Here is a 21,421-nt window from a genome sequence, read left to right as displayed (position 1 = left end):
AAGGAACAGAGACTACAAAATAAAACATGAAACAGAACACAGGGAGTGGGCAAACCAGAGACACAGGAAACGACTCATATACAACCATGAACACGAGGATAAACAAGAACACGAAGTAATAATAAAACAGAAAACACTCTTAATAAAGAGGCGGAAACACTAAGACAAAACACTCAACTACTAAACCATGACAGGTTAGTGGAGTTCAAAGAGCAAAAGCTATATTATCATTAAAAACAAGTTAAAACAAGTACATTAAATATAAGACATAAAAAGACGAATAATAAAAACAATATACATGTTGTTTTTTAGATTTTTGATGGTATAGGTGTGTCATATTTCACTCATGACTTTCACTGTGGTTAACAGTTGTAGAATTTGATGTGACCTTTTAGAGGTTTTAGTAAAAACGTAGAAATATCCAACTGAAATTGCAAAAAGGTGCAGAGAAGATGAAAGTCTTAACTTCAAGGTTATTTCACAATTTATTTTTCTGAAATATGTTCTTGCAGCTCCCTTTCGACTTTCGCACACAAGCCAGGGTTTGTCGCTGGAAGCTGAAAAACATGCAGTTTACTTTAAATTCTTTAAACTAAGTATTTCAAAGTTTTCCCAGCTCCTGTTGAAAGATTCATCAAATTTAATTTCTTGGACATCCTCCCCTTGTAGTGGAAACAGTTCATTTCCAGGCGCACACCTCCGATAAGCAGCTCAGGGTTTGATTCCTCATCACTTTCCCATCCGTCCCCTGGAAGCTTCCTCTACCTTGCAGCCAACTAAGCAGAACTGCTGATTGCTAAACAGTTGTCTCACACAAAGGAGCCGGCGGCAGCCTCTCCTTCCGATTGGAGCTCGGTGAGATCTGCACAAAGTCAGCTGCCACCAAAACAGGCGTTTCAGGGTGACGGTGCCACGGAGAGCGGCAGCGTGACGTACAGGAGAGATGAGGTCACACGTTGGAGATATCACAGGTTCATAGGTTTAAAAACAGTATTGTCAGCAGCTTGGGATCTCAGGGAGTTTTCCATAGTTCTTCTGCATCGCACACGCTGGTGTTTTATTTGTCAAACATACACTTTTTTCGATCAATGCCGAATGATTGCTGGAAATATCTTATTGTGCCGACAAGCTCGCGGCAGAGAATTTGACTAATTTGACCAATTTAGCTGGTGATGAGTTTCTCATTCTGGAGCGCCTGGCTGCTGCAGGCGTGATTAGCTTTCTGATACGGCTGGAAGTGATGGGTGTGCTCGTTATTCTCGTGTGCAGCCCGGACTCCATCACTCCTCAGACCGCCGCTGTCAGCCGACGTGCTGATTCATCCTGTCTCATCAACCCAGATACGGCACGCCGCTCCTTCTCTCCTCCTCTACCTACACTCCCATCATATCATTTGTTTATTCTTCTTTTACACACAGTGAATTAACATCACCTAACCCCTCACTCACCCGTGAATCACTCACACACGCGTGGTGAACGTGCCACCTGAAGCCAGCGGCAGCCCAGTTCACTCTCCCCTTTACGTGCATATGAGAAAACGCCTGCCATTTTGAAGGCTGATAATAATCTGTGAGCTATTTTAAGCCACTGGCGGGGGGTGTGGAGGGGTGATGAAGGTTGCTGATGTCACTGGTGTTGCCTGGCAACAAATGTGTGTTTCCAGTTGGCAGGGTTTTGGCTGCCTCACCAGTGAGCGCTGGTGGATGGACTCTAACAGGCGTGTTTCAGGGATTTGTGTCTCTGTGTGTCTTTGTTTCTCTGACTCCCTCCGACAGACAACAGATGCCTTTATACACAGAATGGAATTATCCTTAAAAAATAGAAGTGGACGCGCCTCAAAGCATCTGTCTTGTCAGATAAATGGTAGAATTGATGATCTCTCCCTCTGGCCTTCGCCAAACACTGCGCTGGCACAGGATTGTTCTCCACATGTCCTCCTCCTACTTGGAAAACAGTCATACTCTCACAATCTCTGTGAAGGGGAGTTTTACAGCCTCGTCGAAAAAAAAAAAAAATCCTCCCACTCACCGAAGAGAAACAAAAGGCTTTTAAGAGCTGTAGCATCCAGGCACTCGCACAGCACCACAGCAGGAGCAGGGGTTAATCAGGTATCTTAACCCCAAACCAAAGAGCTCGGCGGGAATATTACCTCTGCATGTGTTTATTTAAATGCAAAAACGTATCAGCACCTGCAGGATATCTCTTCTCGAGACATTTCTCAGTGGGCAGCTTATTAACTTCTTCGTTGTAACCCTGTTAAACCGGAGTCTGTGTTGACTGTTGATGCAGAACAGAAAACCACGTGGTGCAGAATGTGTCGCACAGGAAATGAAGAGGCCCCCCCTGATTAAAATGTAACCGTCAGTCATTGAAGTAAGATTATTTTATATTTACAAGTTAGTTGTGAACAAGTTTATCGAAGTTATTTCTTGCTCAAAGTGTCTCTTTGTTGAAACTCACCTTTAAAAGGCAGTGGAACGTTTTAACTCACCCTCAACAAGGTGATTTCAGTTTTTTTACGATGATAATAAAAAGGAAAAAAGTGAACACATACATTTTATTACAGCTGTTTTTATAATTTAAATCTTAAAACTGTCTGTGTCCAGTGAGATTAAAAACCCTACGTTATTAAAATGGTGTAAAATACATACTGTTAAAAATCATGTGTCTTCTTTGTAAACTGTACTTACTGAAGTTCAAATGTTATAGCCTGAAGTGTGTGGACTATGTTCTGTTGTGTACTCGAGGTCTGTGGCTGTTTTCATGTCCTTTAGTCGAGGCTTTCCGGTTCCTTGTGTATGATTATTGTGTGTTTTCATCTCGGAGGGAAGGTCCCTTTTTGTTTTTCAAATGACAGTAGCCTGTGCTGTTTGTTTGTGGGTGTTTGCTGCCGTGACCTCAGCTGCGACCACACAGCACCTTCATCACGAAGTGAAATTGCCGGCGGTGAGCCAGACCCTCGCTAATGTCGCTGAGGCTGAATCAGAGATATAATCCCTGCTTCCAGCTTCCAAAGTATTGTAGAGAGCCTCCTGAGACAAACCTGAGACGGGTGTAATAGTGTGGTACTTTTTAGTATTCGATAAATGACACAAAAAACAAATAAACACAATAACAAAAATGCCGACATCTCTGTGTATAAACTGGTCCCTCAGCAAAACAAAAATAACAACAAAACCCCAAACAAAAACCCGAATGCATTTCTTTTCATTTGTTCTGAGTCATGTCACCCTCGTGCTCGGTCCCCCACCGCGGTTCAACCCCGAGCACCCAAGAGCTGCTCACCTGGTCTCATTACGTGGCTGCAGATACAGTAGCTCATGTAATTACATCTCCAAGAGCCGAGGTGCCACGTCTGTGTTATCTCTTTGTTTACTGTGGAGTGGGACAGCAGGAGGGGGAGGGGGGGGGGTGTTCGAATCTCTCTGCTGTCGTTGTCTCTCTGACCTGGGAATTCATCTGGCGTTCATTTCTAGCCATTGTTGCTTTTTGTCTCCTGAGGTTTGTGAGGCACTAGACGGGAATCTTTCATCAGCCAGCGAAGCAGGGAGTCGGTTTGCGTCCGGTCGGCTCGGAGCGAACGAGCCGAGGTGTCTGACACGTGATCGGGGAGCCTGTGTTTTTAGCTGATGGAATGAAATTGTCCCTCGAAAAAAAAGTCTTGAGTGTAAATGGGAAAGCGTGTGAAGATGCGTGTGCACGTTGCACCTGATGACTCATCTTTCTTTCATCTCTCCCCAACACACATTTTCACAGTGTCCCCTCTTTTTTCTCGGTTGTTTTATAGTTGTTATTTTTCCTGGATTTTAACTTTCGGTCCAATCGGAGAGGCTTGGCTAACCAACCCTTTTTGTTTTCCACCTGTGTTTGGCTGGAGGCCCACCGCCAATGATGGTGTTCGTGTGAGCAGCCTGAGCTGAGTTGTCCAACACAGACTTCAAGCAGAACTAATCCCACAGGATTGCAGTAAGATTTGGTTCTCGCTCATTCCTGATTCAAAACAGGAGGAGAAAAAAACACACACGATGAAAAGCTCGTCTCTAAAGCCAAACATGTTGTGTTTGGACGTGTGTTTCTCTGCAGGTGAGAGAAGAGGGAACCCGCACACCGTCCTGTACCTGAAATAAAACCTTATTAAGTGTAACACGTTCCGCTCCTGTGGAGGGAAACCTGACGAAGGTCGACACGTGTTACACTTAATAAAGTTTTATGTCAAGTACAGGACGGTGTGCAGGTTCCTCCTCTCTCACCTGCATGTGCCTTTTCTCCTCCGCACCATATAGCTGAAGGTGAACATTGGCCTCTGCTGCAGTATTCTGCAAAAGTATTGTTCACGATTTCCTATTTCAAAATTTCATGCTGTTTTCACACCAAATTTTAAATGAGGTAGATGCATTTTTTAGGTTTTGTCCGAAGGGAGCGAAATTGAAACGTGTTTCGTTTAAGAAAACAGCAAAAAAGAAAAAGAAAAACTTTATATTTCAAAGTCGAACCGAGCAGCTTGCAAATCGATTCCCTCTCTTTCTGTCCTCGTCCTCCTACGCTACGCCGTCTTTTCAGATGACCTTGGGTCGGCCGTCTTGTTTAGCACCTGACGGAGTTGCCCCGGCAACCACACGTCACCAGGACAACCACGAGCACTGCTTTGCATACGTGTGATGTACAGAAAGCACCCCCACCCCCCACCCCCCCACACGGCTTCTTTCTGACAGGCTTGTTGTTTCCTGCACCCGACACGTTAACTGACAAGTGTTGTTTTTGTTTGTGTTACACAGTATATCAGCTTCCCTGCTAACGTTACATCAACAGACATCGCTCCCTGACATACTGAAGTTCTCCGTGTGGGCGTTGTCAGCGGCTGCCTTCAGAGTTTTGACTCTTATTCATAAACGTTTGGGCAGAAACACACTTTCTCTTGTGTTTTTGGTTCATTGGATTTGAAAAATAAAATATGAAAGAGGTAACCGTGCATTAGCAAATAGTTTGAACATTAGCATTCATGTAGAGTTATATTTTCTCTCTTTCTGAGCGAAACTTTCCCTTCAGCAGCTAAATCCTGTTTTTTTTTTACTCACGATCCCCAAATTTCTGAAGAGTGCAAGAGATTAATTTCTGAAATTTAAGCTGAAATTAAGGAATTATAGTCAATTTATAAACCAATCATAGTTATAGTTGGCTTCAAATCCTGAATGATTGAGTTATTAGAAAGATGCGTCCTATGGAAAATGTGTAAATTAGTGTTTCAGCATATTTGCTCGGATGCACGAGGATTCCACTTGAGTTCTGAGCTCATCTCTCCTGCCTCTGTAGCTCTGATCCTTCATCCCACAGAGTGGAGGTGCACTGTTCTGTCGATAGAGGAGAAGACAGTTATTTCATCTGTTAAAGAAATAGTGGAGCTGCACAGAAAGAGAGATATATATTTAGAGTCCAGGAGCCATCTTTGATTTTCCCATCAGGTAACTTGTAATGACCCAAGCTGGTCAGTGGCACCTTCTCAGCTGAAAGTACGACAGCGTATCACCCGTCCTGCAATTCCAACGCAACCTCCAACAACCTCCCCCCCCCCCAGCCAAGCTCATCTCCAACAGGTCGAAGGAAGATTGATTTGTTTGTGTGCAGCGGGGAAAAGAGAGAGCGCGAGGGAACAAGACGGAGCAAAAAGCAAAAGGAGATGACCGAGGTGGGAGTAGGAGACGACGGATACCGAGGTGTGTGTGTTTGTGCGTCGAATGTGTGTCTGCCAAAGATTCACATCACCGGTCAGACAAGCAGATAGACAGCCACTCAACTCCTGTGCATGTGTGTGTGGGTAAGAGAGAGAGAGAGATACCTGGGAGGGATGGAGCCCACAAACATTTTTTCTTCTAGTGTTCACTCACCTGTCCCGGTCTGTTCCGTCTGCCTGTCTTATTCAGGATATTCACATATTTGACCAAAATAGAAGCAGTGGAAGGACCATGTCTATTCCAGCTGTGGGTAGAGGGGGGTAAATCACAAAGCGTGTGTCAACAGTCATATTTCAAATGTCCGCCTGAATGTTTCCAGGTAATCCTGATGTGTTAATACATGTTTTAATAATTATTGTGTCTGTTCTCTCTGGGCCGCAGGGAGTGTGAGAATGTACATAGACAACAACTGCTGTGTTATGATGTATTATACCTTCACAGTGTGGGCTGAGGCTTCTTGGTAAAACATCTGAGTCAGCTGCTGGAGACGGCGTTCCCTTCCTGTCAACTCACCGTCTTTCATGTAAATGTGAGGACACAATGTTTTTAGTGATGCGACTTATTTTCCTTTAGACAAATACACGAGTGCACATCTGTGCATCAGCAGAAAAGTTCAAGATGCAGCGGCCTGAGTTTGGGATAAACAGGACGAATTGTTTCCAACATCTTTGCATCGGTGAAATCTGGTTTCGGGGACTGATGCTTACAAGTGTTTTGCAGTTCGATGCTGACCCAACAAAAAATCCGGCTCGAGTGAATTTAAATGTGTTTTCATGAGGGGGACTGTCGGGCCTTGGTAGAGGCAAGCGGGTGAAAGCCCTGCTAGTGTTTTGATTGATTACTTCTCTTGTTTGTCAGTTGCAGTCTCTCGTCTGTGCTGCTGTCAGTGACCAGTTGGAGGCGTGTTTAGGCGAATCGCAGATTATCATTGAGGAGGAGGAGCTACATGTTCCACAGATTTGCTATTAAAGACAATGTTTTCTGACGGTTTTGTTGCAATGAAGTATTTAGACCGAACTCTCCTATTAAACTTCCATCCCCTCGTTTTGAATCACATTACAATGTGTGAGGTGCCTGGTTTTGCACCATCAGTTGCTCCATGTGTGTCTGTAACGTATCGGCCGGTTGCCGATGCATCCGGACGTGCATCACCTCCTCCCCGCCGGTGAAGTACAGATGCACTTCCTTATTGTAAAGGTTTAATTTCATGCCTGAAAGCAGCACGGCCAATCCTGTCTTCCCGTGCGCCTGTAAAAAAATATCTAAGACCCAATTATTCTGTCTGCTTTCATTTGGGTTCTGCACGGACTCTCTGAAGCTGGATTGTGGCCAGTGATCCCTGAATCCTGCTGTAAACAGCCGGGTTCAAACACGGCACTCACGCCGACACGGGTCAATGGTCGTGTCGAGCTCGAATTCAGCCGTGCTCCTTTAAAGTGTCCTTCAGGGTCAGGCCCGATGTACTGGCTCATTGTTAACACTGGATAACACGATGTCACCTACATTATGATTCTGCTTTATGAGCTTTTCATCATAAAACTTAACATAATTAGTTTTTTAAAAGAGTCGCATGAATCTTTTCTCAGTGTTTTGTGGATGTAAAAAAGTCTGCAAAGTTAAATAAGTGGGTCATAATGAGCAGATTTAACTTTATCGTTAGGGGGGGGGGCTTTAAAGAGACAGGCGCTAAAAACCGAGCATTTCAGCAACGGACAGTCGGAGGAAAGTGATTTTATCTGCAAACATTAGAGCAGGTAAATTCCCGTTTGCTCTGGTTCCATTCGGATTATATGACGGCTGTAAATGTTGCCTTGAGTCGTGCGTTGCTCCACACCTGAGGAGAGCAGGGTCAGGGTCATCACTTTGTCGGGACCCTGCTCTCTGACCAGGTAGGTGGGACCAATCGCTGCCCTTTGACGGGGCTTTGAACCCTGCAGGGAGCAGCTATAACCTGCCACTGACGAATTAGGCATACGGGGGTTGCCGGTTCAGAGGCCGCTGTGGTGGGGTAATGTGTTAAAGTCCACACCGCCCTCCTCCCTCCATCTAGTCCTCATTATTTGCTAACTTAATCCTTTCCTGGACCAACAGCAGCCTCCCGCCCCTGAGCTCAGGTCTTTGAAGCCCGCTGGGCCGGAGTTGGAAGCGGCTCTGGAGCTGTGTGCACTTGTTTGATTAGTGGTAGAGGCCAGACGTCTTCTGAAGCCACTTTAGCTGAAAGAGTTTGTAACTCAGCGAGAGATGCATTCGTCTCAGTCCACGCTGACCTCGTGTCTCGTAGTTCCAACGTCTCTCTGAGGTTCATCGGGATCTGAAACACCCCCAAAGAACTCTCTCTCTGTTGGGATCTCGTGGACTGATGCTCCTCACCCCACAATCTGACACTACATTCAGCATGCTGCAATTTAAAGTTGCCCCGAGGTGGTTTTGACTGGTGCTAGACTTGTCTGAGAGAGCGGGTCTCCTCCCTGTCCCTCTGTTATTTGGTGGTGAGGCTCTCACTGCAGTCCAGTCCCTCTGTTTTGTAGCTGACAGATATGAAACCTCGGTGAAGCTGTAGCTTTCCCTGCAGGTTTAATAAAAATCGATGATTCCTTTTTGCACATCATCGTATTAACTGAGCTGTCATTTGCATCGCTGCTGCCGCTGCCTTGAATCTTTTGCCATCGGGGCTCTCAGGAGAGAATTGGCCAATGCCAGACATCATTGGCGTTTTGCCAATGGCGAAAGCATCAGGTGCATTGCCGTCGGCATCTTTCAGAGGAGAACCTGACAGAAAACTGTAAAACTTCCTCCCTGCGCAGTAAATTATCTGTTATCGTGCACCTCGCTGCATAAATCTGCATATTAACAGGGCGAAATGCCACGACGCTCGGCTGCAGCAATCTGAGAACAAAACATGACACAGACATCATCTCTGCTGTCTGCGCTTCCTGATAGATGATCTGATTAGGCTTTTCAACAGCTTGGGACACATTTGCATATGAGGTAACTTACATCATACAGAAAGAAAATTGCAGAAAGAAAATTGCAGGAGGAAATCATACAAATTCCCTTAACCAGACATCATTAATAACTATAAAAAGGATTTCAGTGTGTGTATCAGTACAGGTTCATCACATTAAAACACTCACACTATGATAACACTGATAACCCTGATAATTTAATATTTTACAGTCACTTTCATCTCTACAACTGAGCAGATTAGTCTTTGATGGAAAAGTGCAACGTGACTGATTCTCTCTCTTTTATTCACGCTGAGAAACTGATGGACACCCACTGACTGAGAAGCTGCAGCGTTTCTTCAGTGTTTTTAAAACTCAAGTCAAACATAGAAGACAGACGCTGATCCTGGGCCTGCCTGCTGCTGTGTCAGTCCTGATGTAATCTTGCTCAGTGAGCCGGATCAAGAATGTGATTTATTCTTCGGGCGGGCGGCGAGCGGAGCCTCCAAACAGGCGAGTGTTCGCTGCATGTGGAGCTCAGCTGGGTGGTGGAGTGGTGGAGAGGTGGAGAGCCCATAGGAGCTGCCACAGTTTTGTATAAAGTAGGTTAACGGTTCAGCCCAGTGCCTCACACGCTCTTGTTCATGTACAGTAAAGAAAAACATCAGAAACCAATATGGTTGTGTCATGATTATTGTTTTTTTACGCCACTGTTTCCTATTTCATCTGTTTGGCTCAAAATTCAGGGTCCAGACGACATTTTGGCAAATCTCTGTTACGTTTCTGTAGAATGAGAAAATCATTCGACATCTCACTTGATTTATGACATCGGTAAATATCTTTCCAAGGAGTTTCTCTAGTTTGAAGTCTTCAACACAGCATGATGGTCATTTTGTTAAATGATGGTCCCATTGAGTCCGATAGACGACGAAGCCCGGTGTGTTTTCATTGAACCTCTGTGTCTGTGTCCCTCTCGTCAGAAACCGGCTCTGCCATCACCTCCACATGTATCGGTCTGGGGAACTCACTCACGCCACCTGCAGGCCAGGCTGGAAAACCTGTACCAGGATACAATGGTGAGAACTACAAGTGTGGACCCAAACAAACACCTGCCTATAAACATCCAGCTTGTGTATTTCTACATTTTCATATTCTAGTCATCATTTTAAATGTATTTAAATCCCCTAGTTAAAGATGTGTACACATAAATCAAAAAGGACTCCTTGTAATTCCCTGCAGAGGATTTAATAAATTCGCTCTTCCAGTTTTTGCCTGTGTGTAGTAACACCACCTCTGAATGCGATCCTCCGTGTGCTCTCCCCCTTCCTGCAGTCACGGTGATTGATGATGACATGCAGGAGGTGAAGCCAAGAACCCTGGGAAATATAGTGGTGAGGTAAGCTGAGTGGAGGATTTTAACAGCCTTTCGCATTTTAAAATGTGACACGGGAAGCATTCTGCACACTAATCAAATTTAAACTCCTCCTGTCTTTCAGTCATTAATCCTAATAATGCACTCGTGTATCAGACTCACACATCAGGCCTTGTTTTTTGTTTGTTGATGTCAGAGGAGAACGTGTGTCGACCTGCAGCCCGTTCTGCCGCCTGCTACCTCCAGTATCTGTCCTCACGCTCCAACTCAATCCCTCTGTTCTCTGCAACTGCTGTTGTTGAGTCTGTGCCAACAAGGGAGGGGAGGGGGCTTTCTAGGGAATCCACGCGTAGGGTGCATCCAGGGATAGCGACAGGTAGACACAGCTGTCTTACTGTACTTCCTCCCCGTCGCCCTTAAAGTCTGATAAAGCTTTGAATCAAAGAACGGGGGCTGGCACAGAAGTCATATTCAATATTTGCAAAGAGCGAGGTCGCTTGGAGCGAAAGGAAATATCGACTTGGGTCACCGCTTTAAAGGTTCATGTGTTTTAATGCAAAGTAAATGTTGATTTTGTGGCATTTATTGATGCAAGTGGAGCTTTTGTTTGTATTTATAGTGCCTGTGGACGACTGAAATGAAAAGCAGCTTATGATAGAAGGTATTTTGAAGCAAGCAGCATTGTAGACGAGTGTAGATTTTACTATCACCCTCCTCCAACAGGAAATAAACATCAGAAATGATTTTATTTTTTTTCCTGAGGTGTGAATATTTTATTTGTAGTGAAATCAATCTGTGCAGAGACGTGTTTACAGCTCCGACTGGAAATGGAAACCTCTCGGTCAAGAGTCTGGTGGAGAAGAGGGCGGATTACTTGTCCCTGGATAAACAAAACACTGAGCGACTTTGCTCTCCTGTGTGTGTGTGTGTGTGTGTGTTAGTGTGTGTGTGTGTGTGTTTTGGTGTGTTTCTGGCCAAGTGGAGGCAGCATGTCGACCAATTCAACTGTCGTGAAACAGTTAAACAGAAAAATCTGGGAACATTTCAACAACCACATAGAAAACATGATCTACTTGAGAGTGATATTGAATGAATTGAATTTGTCCCGTTCCCTTCAGACTTCCTCTTCCACCCGGCGCAGCCCTGTCCCTCTGGCAGAACCAGAGTCTGTTTAGAGAACTCTACTTCACCAAGTTCCCAGTAAGTCGGTTAATCATTCACTGACAATCAAAAGTGTTTATTACATCAAATAACCTGCACAGTAGTGACTTCATTGGATTTATCAAAACGAATATATATATATCTCAGAACAGTTCCTCAGTTTACAGGATATAAACTGTAGGAGGATGGGCAGTGATACAACGTGGTGAAAGGTGGCCCTCTAGTGTTTAAACCCTTTCATTGCAGAACTCCTGTCTTATGTGAGGATCTGGAACTGAATGTTTCAGATTCTAATTCTGTTTCCACCGAAGCTACGACCTCGTGAACTTCAGTTAAGTCAACGCAGCGTCTTCCTCGCTCTCTCTCCATCAGGGTTATTATGACACCATGGACGCAGGCTTCATGGACAACGAGGGTTTCCTGTACATCATGTCCCGGTCGGACGATGTCATCAACGTGGCAGGTCACAGGCTGTCTGCCGGAGCGCTGGAGGAGGTAGGAGAACGACTACAGACACAAAGCTCCCCCACATAATGCTTCTTTGAGGTGTTGTCATGTCTGTGCCTGTGTTTGTGTAGTCTGTGCTGCAGCACCCTGCGGTGGGGGACTGTGCTGTGGTCGGTCTGGAGGACACTCTGAAGGGTCACGTTCCCTTGGCCCTGTGCGTGCTCAAGAAAGGTGAGAAGCTTACAGCACTGATTTGTATTGTGTAGTTTTTTAAATTACACTACGAGTTTTTCTGCAACATGTCCATCTCTATAATACAGGGTTTAAAAATCACTATAATCCTTGTGTTTGATATAACGTGTCTGCTTGTCTCAGGCGTTCAGAAGAATGAGGAGGAGATCGTCAAACAGATGGTGACGCTGGTGAGAAACAACATCGGACCCGTCGCTGCCTTCAGGAAAGTGCTCTTTGTGCGAAGTTTGCCGAAGACGCGCTCCGGCAAGATCCCTCGGTCCTCTCTGGCCAATCTGGTCAACGGGAAACCCTTCAAGGTACCGCACAGCTCTTCTGATGTAGCCTCATTCCCATCAGCTCCAGCTTTTTAAAAATCGAGTGCCACAGGAGGAAAGTGGTAATAGTGTTTGAACAGTACATTTTTTTTATCCCCTGTGCAAATATTTACAGTTGCTCAGAGTAAAGCTCATTAGGAGGGATGATGGTGCATTAACGGTCCCGGCACTTATTAAATAGAACTCAGGGCTGATTTGGGATTTCATCCCTTAACAGTTACGGACTTAATATAGTATAATGTAGTTTTGTTTAAAGGAGTTTTCATGGATGTGGCTTTGGAGAATCTATGCAAAAAATATAATTGACTTCCCTAATTGTTCAGTTATTACTTTAACTTGGTGCCAATTAGCAGGTTGTGATAGCTTCATTTCCTTTTTTCAAAGTAGCCTTTTATTACTTTCCTGGCACAGATCACTCCGACCATCGAGGACCCAGAAGTTTTCAATGACATCGTGGAGGAGGTGGAAAAAGCCCTGAGACCTCGTGGGGCTTGAATTCATTCATAAAGGGGACGAAAGAGAAAAACTGAGGTCGGCAACGTGAGAGGAAGCGTGTGCACGTGTTGTGCACAGGGACACTCACGCAAATATGAACTTAAGCTGACACACACAACTTTTACCTTCTTTCCTGATTTGACCAACACCAACTCCATGCTGCAGGGTTAATGTTTCCCTTTGTAACAATGAAATGAAATCGTTTTTTTAATGTAATATGAATCATGATGTAAACTATGCTGTATTATAGGCTTTGCATATTCATAACTAACAAATAGAAGCAAGTTACAGCTGCTGTTTATATGATACTAAATGAATGGACTCCTCGTTCACTGACAGTTTTTTTATTGACAATGAAAATTTGTTTGCTCACCACTTAGTTTTTGACCAAAGTACAAGAAGTAATAAATAAAAATTAAAAAAACATGGGAGACAAAATAAAATGGTTTTCGTCATTCGTGCAAATCGAAAAAGATGTAAAAATAACTCAATGGGCGTAAGACGTTGTTTTTGTTTTGTCGTCCGTCATGAAATAACCAAAAGACAGATAGATAAACGGGGCCGTACGATAGGTCGCCCCCGGACACTTCCGACAGAAAAAACAAAGAGTCAACAGTTACACCAAGGTCACAGCAAGAAACAGGTTTTTCTTTTTCTCGTTTTTAAAAAGTCACCTCACTTCCACATGGTCATATACACTCTACGCACACTATGAGCTGAAGCGGTCTGTCTTTCAGTTATTTCATCTGTCCTGTGAACGGACTGTCGAGAAGGCCAGCTTGGCTGAGTGTGTGTCTGTGCGTGTGTGTGTGTCCTTTTTGTGTTATTGTCTCGCCTGACGAAACGTACAGTACAACAAGTGACAGGTTCTACAAATGACCTCCTGCTTCTTCTTCTTCTTTTGTTTATTTTTTGTGTGTGTTCTCTGAGAGGAAGTTTTTTTTGTGCAACTGCGGAGAGCAACAGCATCTCTTCGTTTTGTCCTTGGCTACTGAACGAGTCCGTTGAGTTGATGCGGTTGTATCAAAGTGCTTGTTGTGTCGTTTCCAGTGCGTCGACGCGTTTCCTCGTTTGAAATGCTCCTTGTGTGACGGCGAGTCCGTAAGAAAGGTTGATGGTGCCAGGAATGTAGTGTTCTTGTTCACCACTAGAGGGCAGGCTCTCGCACAACAACATCCAGTCTCTTCCTCTCGATGGTGCAGCGAAGGTTTTTTTCGTCTTTATAATCGTCATCATCAGCACAATGAAAAAATAAAACCATATGTACAAAATGGTCTAGGAAGGGACGGGGACGGGGGACTATGGAGACAGTTTGAAGAGCAGCATATATTCATCTATGGTCCACTAAATGAGGTGGCAGGGACAATTTTTTTCACAAACTCTGAATATCTTTTTTTATACATAGATGTGTGTGTATATATATTAAAAAAATGGCATATTTATATTAATTTACAGATAACCTACACATCTCCTGTAGAAGAAATACACAGTACGTTATGCTTTGACAAGTTACTGTACATGTAAAAGGTTAGAAAGGGGGAGAACGAGGGTGGGTGGGTGGGTGGGGGGGGAGAGTCAGCAGCCTGCGGGACAGTTTAGCACCGGCAGCTGGTGCCTACATCACGGGAGGAGGGGGGACGGAGCGGACAGGAGGGGAGGGGGTTCAGAGAGGAGAGCAGGGCTTCTTGGCAGTGCGTGTCGCCAGAATGGTTTGTTCCTCGGCGGGGGGTCGGCCCGTCCAGCAGCTCCACAGGCAGCTCTCCGTTCAGAACTGAACCTGAAGGGGAAACACAAAGACTTTCAGTGAGTCTGGAAACCTCCACTGACAGGGAAACGACAGGAAAGTCATTTAACTTGTGGTAGTTTGTTGCTCGTTATTAGTTGTTAGTCCAAAATATGACACAGTACTACAACAGTAGGTGGTTAGACTTTAGAGTAACTCCTAAGCCCAAAGCAGAGGACGCTAGGTGTGGATGAGATATCAGTCGACAGTGTGTGTGTGTGTGTGGGCTGGAGGGACAATCTGCCGGGATTCAGGAACAAGAGAGGCTCCAACTAACAGGAGAACCCCCCCCGGGACAGACCCAGAAAACCCTGACTCATCGGGCCTTGGAACGGCCCCAGGATCCCTGAGGAGGAGCGGGACACGTGAACCACCTCAACCCGACTGTGAACAACCAACTAACAGTGAGTAGAGGATGATTCAGAATCCTTAGGGACCAAATGAAAGCTGCGTTTCCCGTGTTTTGTTTGTTTTCCGGTTCGGGACAGAAATAAGAAATCTACTGACAGCATCGGATGGGACTCGACGACACAAACATGCTCCTCTAGGAAAAACCCATGTGGCCCTTTGCTCCTGTGCAGTAGCTGAGAGGAAAGCTGTGTGCTGTAATGTGTGATGTTACATACAGTGTACAGTTTAAGGTGCCTCTCCTCCTCCTCTCAGCAGGAATAGGTTCTCACCGTGGAGGTGTCCAGCCGCTGCACCGCAGAGGATCCGACTGCAGGGGGAGACAGCGAGAGGGGGAGAGATCGTTAAGCTTCGACGTTACGGCTCTTACCGCTTCAGATGGACTCAGAGGGAGAAGGAAACCTTCCTCCACTTGGGGACCACCTCAAACACGAGGAGACAATCCTCCACAGAACGAGTGAGATCACACACAGAACACTTCTTCCACACAACAGAGATTATTCATATAGAAACAACCTTCAGCAGAGAAAACCAGGCATCACACACTCAAAGGAGGTTTTAGTTTTGAGTGGACACCACCAGCGACACGGTTTTAGTGTAGTTGTGGACATCACAGACCAGGGGGCACAGAGAATAGAGACGGGGGGACACCTTGTTAGAGAAGAACACTGGCCCAAATCAGAACTGCTGGATGATCTATATTCATGTATCACAACTTGTGTGGAGTAAATTAGTAAAGACACAGTTGCTAATACACTCTGCATCCGTTTAAAGGTTATTTCCAGTTTATTACAACTTCTGTCTTGAGTTTGACGTTTTATTCTTGACGTTAAAATAAAGAAGCAGTCGGACAAAGATACAGGTTTTAAACTGCGTTGACAAATTAAATGGAAGAACAAACTAACAGAGCACGTACGTGTTAACGCTCGACTTCCAGTCTTACCTCCAGTCTGACTGCTCGTGTTTCTTGCTCTGTCTGTTAAAAATAATGTTGCTGTGCTCCCAGAACAAAAAAACAACTGGAAGAATGAACTTAGTTGTAATAATCTAAAAATGATCCTTTATTCCAAGCCCCTTTCAGCCAGTGTCCTCTTAACATCAGGGGAACAAGGAAACGACACAAACGCTCCGTTTGAGTTCTTGAAACATCCAAGACGTCGCCTATGTAAACCTCCTGATTCAGGCCAACTTACATAGCGCCGCTCAGCCACCGTTTGTTTTGCTGCTCAATTTCTGTAACTTCAAGGGTTACAGCAGCAAGCATGGGTCGTAATCCATAACTTGACTCACTAGCTTTCACCACCAGGGGAGGGACTAGACAACAACTTTTTTTAGCAACTCTGCAAGACAACACCCTTGGAGTTGGATAGAAGAGAGATTGAAGTAGACGGGTAAGAGAAGAAAGATGAGGGTGAGAGACCAGGAAGAGAATTAAAGACACAGCAGGACAGTGGTTGGCAGAGACCATGAGAGGAGGAGGGATTATATGTAGAATATTAATAATACACGCAACTGGGCGAACAAGCCCGGAACCTTCATTGGGACATATCTGACCTTGATACCAGTCCAAATACATGTCGTCAGGACTGTCGTCCAGCGCCTCATAGAGGACTGCGGAGCAGCCGTCACAGAGTCAGAGGGAACAAGAGACATGGTCACAAAACGGCGAGGAGCAGCAACCCCTGTGTTCAGCTGTGCTGTTTTGTTGCTAACTTTGAAAGACAACCAGCTTTAACTATTCACAACCTACATATTGATTTTGACTTAAACAGAAAAGGTGCAGGTGGAGGAACTCACCCTCAGGGGGCAGCCTCCGAGAATGAGCAGACGTGGTGAGACGGAAGCCAGCAGGGAGCGTCTCCGCTGATCCGGGCATCATACTGATACCGTGGACGTCTCTGTGCGGGAACTGTCGCCTCCACGAGGGACCGCGGAAATCTTTGTCGTCACACTGACCCACAAAATAAAAGAAATCACTTGTTTTCAGATTGTATAAATACAGTCGGCATATTGTTTCGCCTCTGCTTCGGCAACTGGAAACAGTTCTGTTCTTGCAAATCTTTCCCTAGTGGATTTTAAAAGTATTTTCTGTCCTTTAGCCAAATTGTTTCCTCAGTAAAAGTAAAGATTTGTCCTCTAATTAGGACAATTGTGCTGAATCACTTATCAAAGAAAGGTTTAAATGCATAGACTTTGATTTACTGTTGATATTTACTGTAAAAATCTAGTTTCAAATCATTGATGTGACACATTTTGAGACTTTGAGAAATCTTGGGTCACTGTAAAGTTAATTGAGACGCACAGTAGAGTTTCAGCATCTTTACCGATGGACATGAATAATTCAGAACTACTATACTGACTGGACAAAGATGTGCAGACTCCCATCATTAAACAGATGCATCATCATCATGAGAAATCACCGTCTGACACTGTCACTTAAATACATCATTTATTCTTGTGAGTGTGAGCTAATAAATTACGTTTTGACCCCCTTGAATATCAATAAGGTCAGTGAATACATAATAATTGCAAATGCTCCGGAGTGACGGACACGGGCTCAGTTTGCTCTGACACGTCACCTCGTCCAGCCTCCGGTCGGTGCCCAGGGCCAACAGATTATTGTACTCTCGCTCCAGAATCTGACGTGCCTGAGAGGAGAAGGAGGAGGAACAAAATAAAAACACACAATCAACTCGGCTTTCACAACGGGGGGGTTATTTTTAGCGTCATTTGCACTGCGTATCTATTTTATCCGAGTGTGGAGGAGCAGTGAGGACTCGCGGGGCAGAGCGCCAGAGTGACAGTTGGCAAATCGCCGTGTTCTGATTTAGACCGCACCGGCTTCTGAGGGATGATAACATACTTCTATTTTTGGACTGGAGGTGGTGACAGAGGATATTTCTGTCCATGTTCAGCACCTGAAATCGGGCTAAAAAAAACCTCTCCCTCACTGTGAGGGTTTTATGCCCCACCTGTCTGAAAAGCTAAGGGAAATACAGATATACTTTATGATAAGTATGGAAGTATAGAACCTCTAAAGTCCAGACAAGTTATTTATCTTTTGTGTACAATCTAACTTACTAAAAATGATAGTGTGTCTTTAGGGACTTAAGATGTGCGCAGCCACAATGATGGAGAAAACTTTATTAATCAAGTTTAATTTTCATCTTGAAATGAAATGAAATATTCCTGCTGCTTCTGGTTCGGAGACAAACAATTAATTAATTAAACCGACATCAACTAGTTCCCACAAGGTAATTATCTTGTGTGTGGAATGTATTATAAATATCACATTAAGTGGCTCTGCAGTGAACAGACTCAAGTACCTGAGTGTTTTGATTGGGGATCTGGAGGAGCAGGGCCAGGCTGGTGTAGTCAAAGTTGTCGTCCAGGGCGACCAGGGCTCCGTGCACGCCGCTCTCCAGCAGGATGTTGGCATAGTCCCTCAGGCCGATGCTCTGCACCCAGCGGATCACTCGCTCGTTGCTCCACACCAGCACGTCTGCAGACACGAGGATACAAAAATCCCATTTCAATCTCCCTCTTAGACATTTTTGATGTGCTACTGTTATTGAGTTATCTGGGTTCCACTGGCCTCTCATCTCGTGCTGGCTGTGCTCCCGGCGTCTCTCCAGCTCCTTCCTGTCGTAGTTGAGCTTCTTCAGACCCATGATTCCGTACTGTAAACTTGTTCTGGCGTCACAAGAAGCAAACACAGTCATGTGATTGGAAATAACTTCTTAGAATTAAAACTCCCTCATTCTACTCTCTGAAATCCATTCATGCTTTTCTTTGTCAGACAGTCGCCCTGAGTCCTGAGTATACCTGTGGAAGCTGTCCACCATTTTGAGGTGCACCCTCAGGTCCTTCTTGGTGAGGTGGTCCAGCATGCGGGCGTCCACCAGGCACTCCATGAAGTAGCTGCGGTACTGAGGTAGTCCGAGACTGGGCAGCCACTCGTTCCCTATCCACTCATGGTTCATGTCGCCATAAGCCAGAGTCTGAGAGGAGACGCACGTCAGGACACATTCAGAACCTCGAAAGAAAACTCTTAATTGATGTGTGAGTAGAAACGGGGTTCTCGTACCTGTGCCCAGCTCCCCTCCTCAGAGTCTGATTTCTGGTTGAAACACAAGGACAAGACAAAACAATGCCATGTGATCATTCTGTGACAAATCCTGCAGCTGCAACCAAACCAACAACACGGTGCATGCTGAATTTAGGGTTATCGACAATTCAAGCAGGGTGGGTTTTACGTTGCTACAGCCGGATATATGCTGCACAACACTATAATGTTACCCAGCGTCGAGTTGGTCGTCTAACTCCTACGTCTATAAGAAAACCAGACGACGGAAGAAACTTTCCTCTTCCCAAACCTTGAAATATCCACAAGCAGCTTTCAAGACACAGTAAATAGCTCGAGGGAACTGTTGAGTAGAGGAAAAAGGGAGAAATAACTCAGACCTAAATGGCGTCTGAATTGGCCTCGGGGGGCCTCTCTTACTCTCAGATGTTGTCTGACCCAACAGTTTGCATTTTGGGAAAAAAGGATCCTAATGGACTAAAATGCTGTCCCTGAAAAAAGATGGTACAAGATTGGCTTTTAGGTTTGTTGTTCCTGAAACCAGAGAGGAGGCTCAGAATATCTGCCGGACGTCAATAATACATGTTGATGTCTACGAGATGGCATTGAAATAGGGCTGTAGCCTATATGTCATACATTCAGTCGTGTATTATAATTAAAGCCAAACATAAAGACCTGGAAAAACCTAAATACTCTTTGTTTTCATTTGTGTTTGAGTTAAGTCTTTTTTTCTGAAGAAACAAATCCTGCATTTCACATCTAGCTTCTTCAGGATGACTTATCAGAGCTGGATGTAAAGAGCAAGAAGCTTTTAGAGATCTGCTGTATGTTGAGTTTGTGTGTTTTTGTTTGCGTTTTATCAGCTTAGTCAACAGGATCAAACTTATTCTGAAACAATAAAGCTGTACATACATAGAGCTTGTGTGTATCGTTAAAAACAGGAGCGTTTCTAGGGACTACAGGGGCTCTAGGCAAAAGGAACCTGGGGGGCCCTTCATTGAACCTCGATAATTATGAAGTGTTTGTCAGAAGGTCAGTGACGTGGGGCCTCGTTAGGAGGTTTCTGACCGTGGTGTCGTTGCAGTCGCCTGTAAAAAGCTGAATTTAAGGAATCAGCCGCTCTTGGGGCCCTTCTCAGCAGAAGTTGCCTGCTTTGCAACAACACCTCATTAAACAATAGGCTTCTAAACCTAAACTAAATTCTTCCTTAAGTTTTAAAGTTGACTAGATCCACGTCCACAGATCACCGACGGGGTTAATCCAACGCATGCATCCTCAGTCGGTCACCACCGGGGTCCAGCTTCATTACGTCCATTTAATATGACACACACCACACACACACACACACGACTGGTAGAGAAGGGGTGAGGGGGGTGAAGGACACAGGGGAACTGACCGTTTTGGAAGGGGCTGCCATGGTCTCCATCTCCTCATGGGTCAGCCATACATTGCCTGACGCCTACAGGGGGCAGAGCCCAAGAGACAGAGCAGCAGCAGCAGCAGCAGCAGGGTTGGTAGTAGAGGTCCGGCAGGAGGGGCAAGCAGTGTTAAAGAAGAAGAGCAGCACCACTGTAAGCCAATAGTGTTAAAGCATCACAGTCAGATGATGACCTGGCCCCTGAACCCACCGGGGGTCAAAGGGCAAATACAGAGAAACCAAAAAAACCACAAACAGTACCGGGCACGGGAAACATCTTCAGCTACAGACTGTGCAGGACAAACACAGATAACAAAAGACAGTGGCCATGCACAACGAGACAGACCGGATGAGTTAGTACCGAGAACGTCAACACACACATGAACCACACACGTGTCCCTCTGCAGCTGGGAAGGTCCTTTCACTCAAATTACAGAGAAACAACCTCGACTCTAGTGGTGTCAGCCATGACGTCATATTTATCTCTATCTGTCACTGAGGATATTTGTGATTGTTGATTATTAACCAATTGGTAATGTCATAGAGAAGCCCAAAAAGTTTTACTGTATCCTAATAGACGGATATAAGACAGATGTCTAAAACATGGCTGCAAAATCCCAGAGTTCACAGATTTTTCCTTTTTGTAATTTGTGTGAATAACCCTTTAAATGCTTATTCTACGATAATTATTGTCCACGTTGTTTTGTCATCGCAGCGGCGGTCAAGATGCCAGAGACTGTAAATAAAGATGGACGACAAATCGCCCCCCCCTGGTGGCTGGCTGCTGTATAAGTCATAAACCCTGCCTCCTCCTCCATGTAAGTGGATGGGACATCGACCAAACTAAAAAATGGAAGCTCACGTCATTTTCACACTGATGTACACTGATGTTTCTGCTTAGTTTTGTTTTACGTCATGATTGACAGCTGGGACTGACTCACGATTGGTTGAGCTTGTGTATGGGCGGGACTTTGACCCCGAGGCTCCACACCACGATCACTCATAACAGAA

The 21,421-nt window shown here is 45.0% G+C and overlaps 2 protein-coding genes and 1 long non-coding RNA gene across 5 annotated transcripts in view; 2 read left to right on the top strand and 1 right to left on the bottom strand.

Moving 5' to 3' along the window:
- Positions 1-13,161, top strand: part of acss3 (acyl-CoA synthetase short chain family member 3) — a 30,985-nt gene extending 17,824 nt beyond the window's left edge. The window contains exons 10-16 of the mRNA XM_035147373.2: positions 9,655-9,750; positions 10,007-10,070; positions 11,165-11,246; positions 11,580-11,702; positions 11,786-11,885; positions 12,030-12,205; positions 12,635-13,161. Of these exons, the coding sequence (XP_035003264.2) occupies positions 9,655-9,750; positions 10,007-10,070; positions 11,165-11,246; positions 11,580-11,702; positions 11,786-11,885; positions 12,030-12,205; positions 12,635-12,718 (725 nt within the window). The 3' untranslated portion in view covers positions 12,719-13,161. The remainder of the gene's footprint in view (positions 1-9,654; positions 9,751-10,006; positions 10,071-11,164; positions 11,247-11,579; positions 11,703-11,785; positions 11,886-12,029; positions 12,206-12,634) is intronic.
- Positions 13,162-14,410: 1,249 nt separating this feature from the next.
- ppfia2 (PTPRF interacting protein alpha 2) overlaps positions 14,411-21,421 on the bottom strand; it is a 136,177-nt gene continuing 129,166 nt past the window's right edge. The window contains exons 26-35 of one of the 2 annotated variants that reach the window (XM_047338603.1): positions 20,390-20,452; positions 18,997-19,029; positions 18,735-18,910; positions 18,505-18,602; positions 18,236-18,411; positions 17,489-17,557; positions 16,707-16,860; positions 16,464-16,520; positions 15,182-15,219; positions 14,411-14,495 (exon numbers count right to left, since the gene is read on the bottom strand). In XM_047338603.1, the coding sequence (XP_047194559.1) occupies positions 14,484-14,495; positions 15,182-15,219; positions 16,464-16,520; positions 16,707-16,860; positions 17,489-17,557; positions 18,236-18,411; positions 18,505-18,602; positions 18,735-18,910; positions 18,997-19,029; positions 20,390-20,452 (876 nt within the window). In that variant the 3' untranslated portion in view covers positions 14,411-14,483. Of the gene's footprint in view, positions 14,496-15,181; positions 15,220-15,341; positions 16,521-16,706; positions 16,861-17,488; positions 17,558-18,235; positions 18,412-18,504; positions 18,603-18,734; positions 18,911-18,996; positions 19,030-20,389; positions 20,453-21,421 lie in introns of those variants that run through there. The other variant, XM_047338602.1, reaches the window with a different exon arrangement.
- LOC118101504 lies at positions 14,778-19,763 on the top strand. 2 transcript variants are annotated; one of them, XR_004694562.2, is made up of 3 exons: positions 14,778-14,905; positions 15,165-15,366; positions 18,713-19,763. It is a non-coding gene; the product is annotated as an uncharacterized LOC118101504 (long non-coding RNA). The 2 variants fall into 2 exon arrangements; XR_004694563.2 differs by lacking the exon at positions 18,713-19,763 and adding an exon at positions 16,682-16,805.

This window comes from Hippoglossus stenolepis, chromosome 22, assembly GCF_022539355.2.
Source record: "Hippoglossus stenolepis isolate QCI-W04-F060 chromosome 22, HSTE1.2, whole genome shotgun sequence".
Taxonomy (NCBI): domain Eukaryota; kingdom Metazoa; phylum Chordata; class Actinopteri; order Pleuronectiformes; family Pleuronectidae; genus Hippoglossus; species Hippoglossus stenolepis.
Note: the sequence above shows the minus strand (reverse complement) of the source record. Positions and strands in the feature narration are given on the sequence as shown.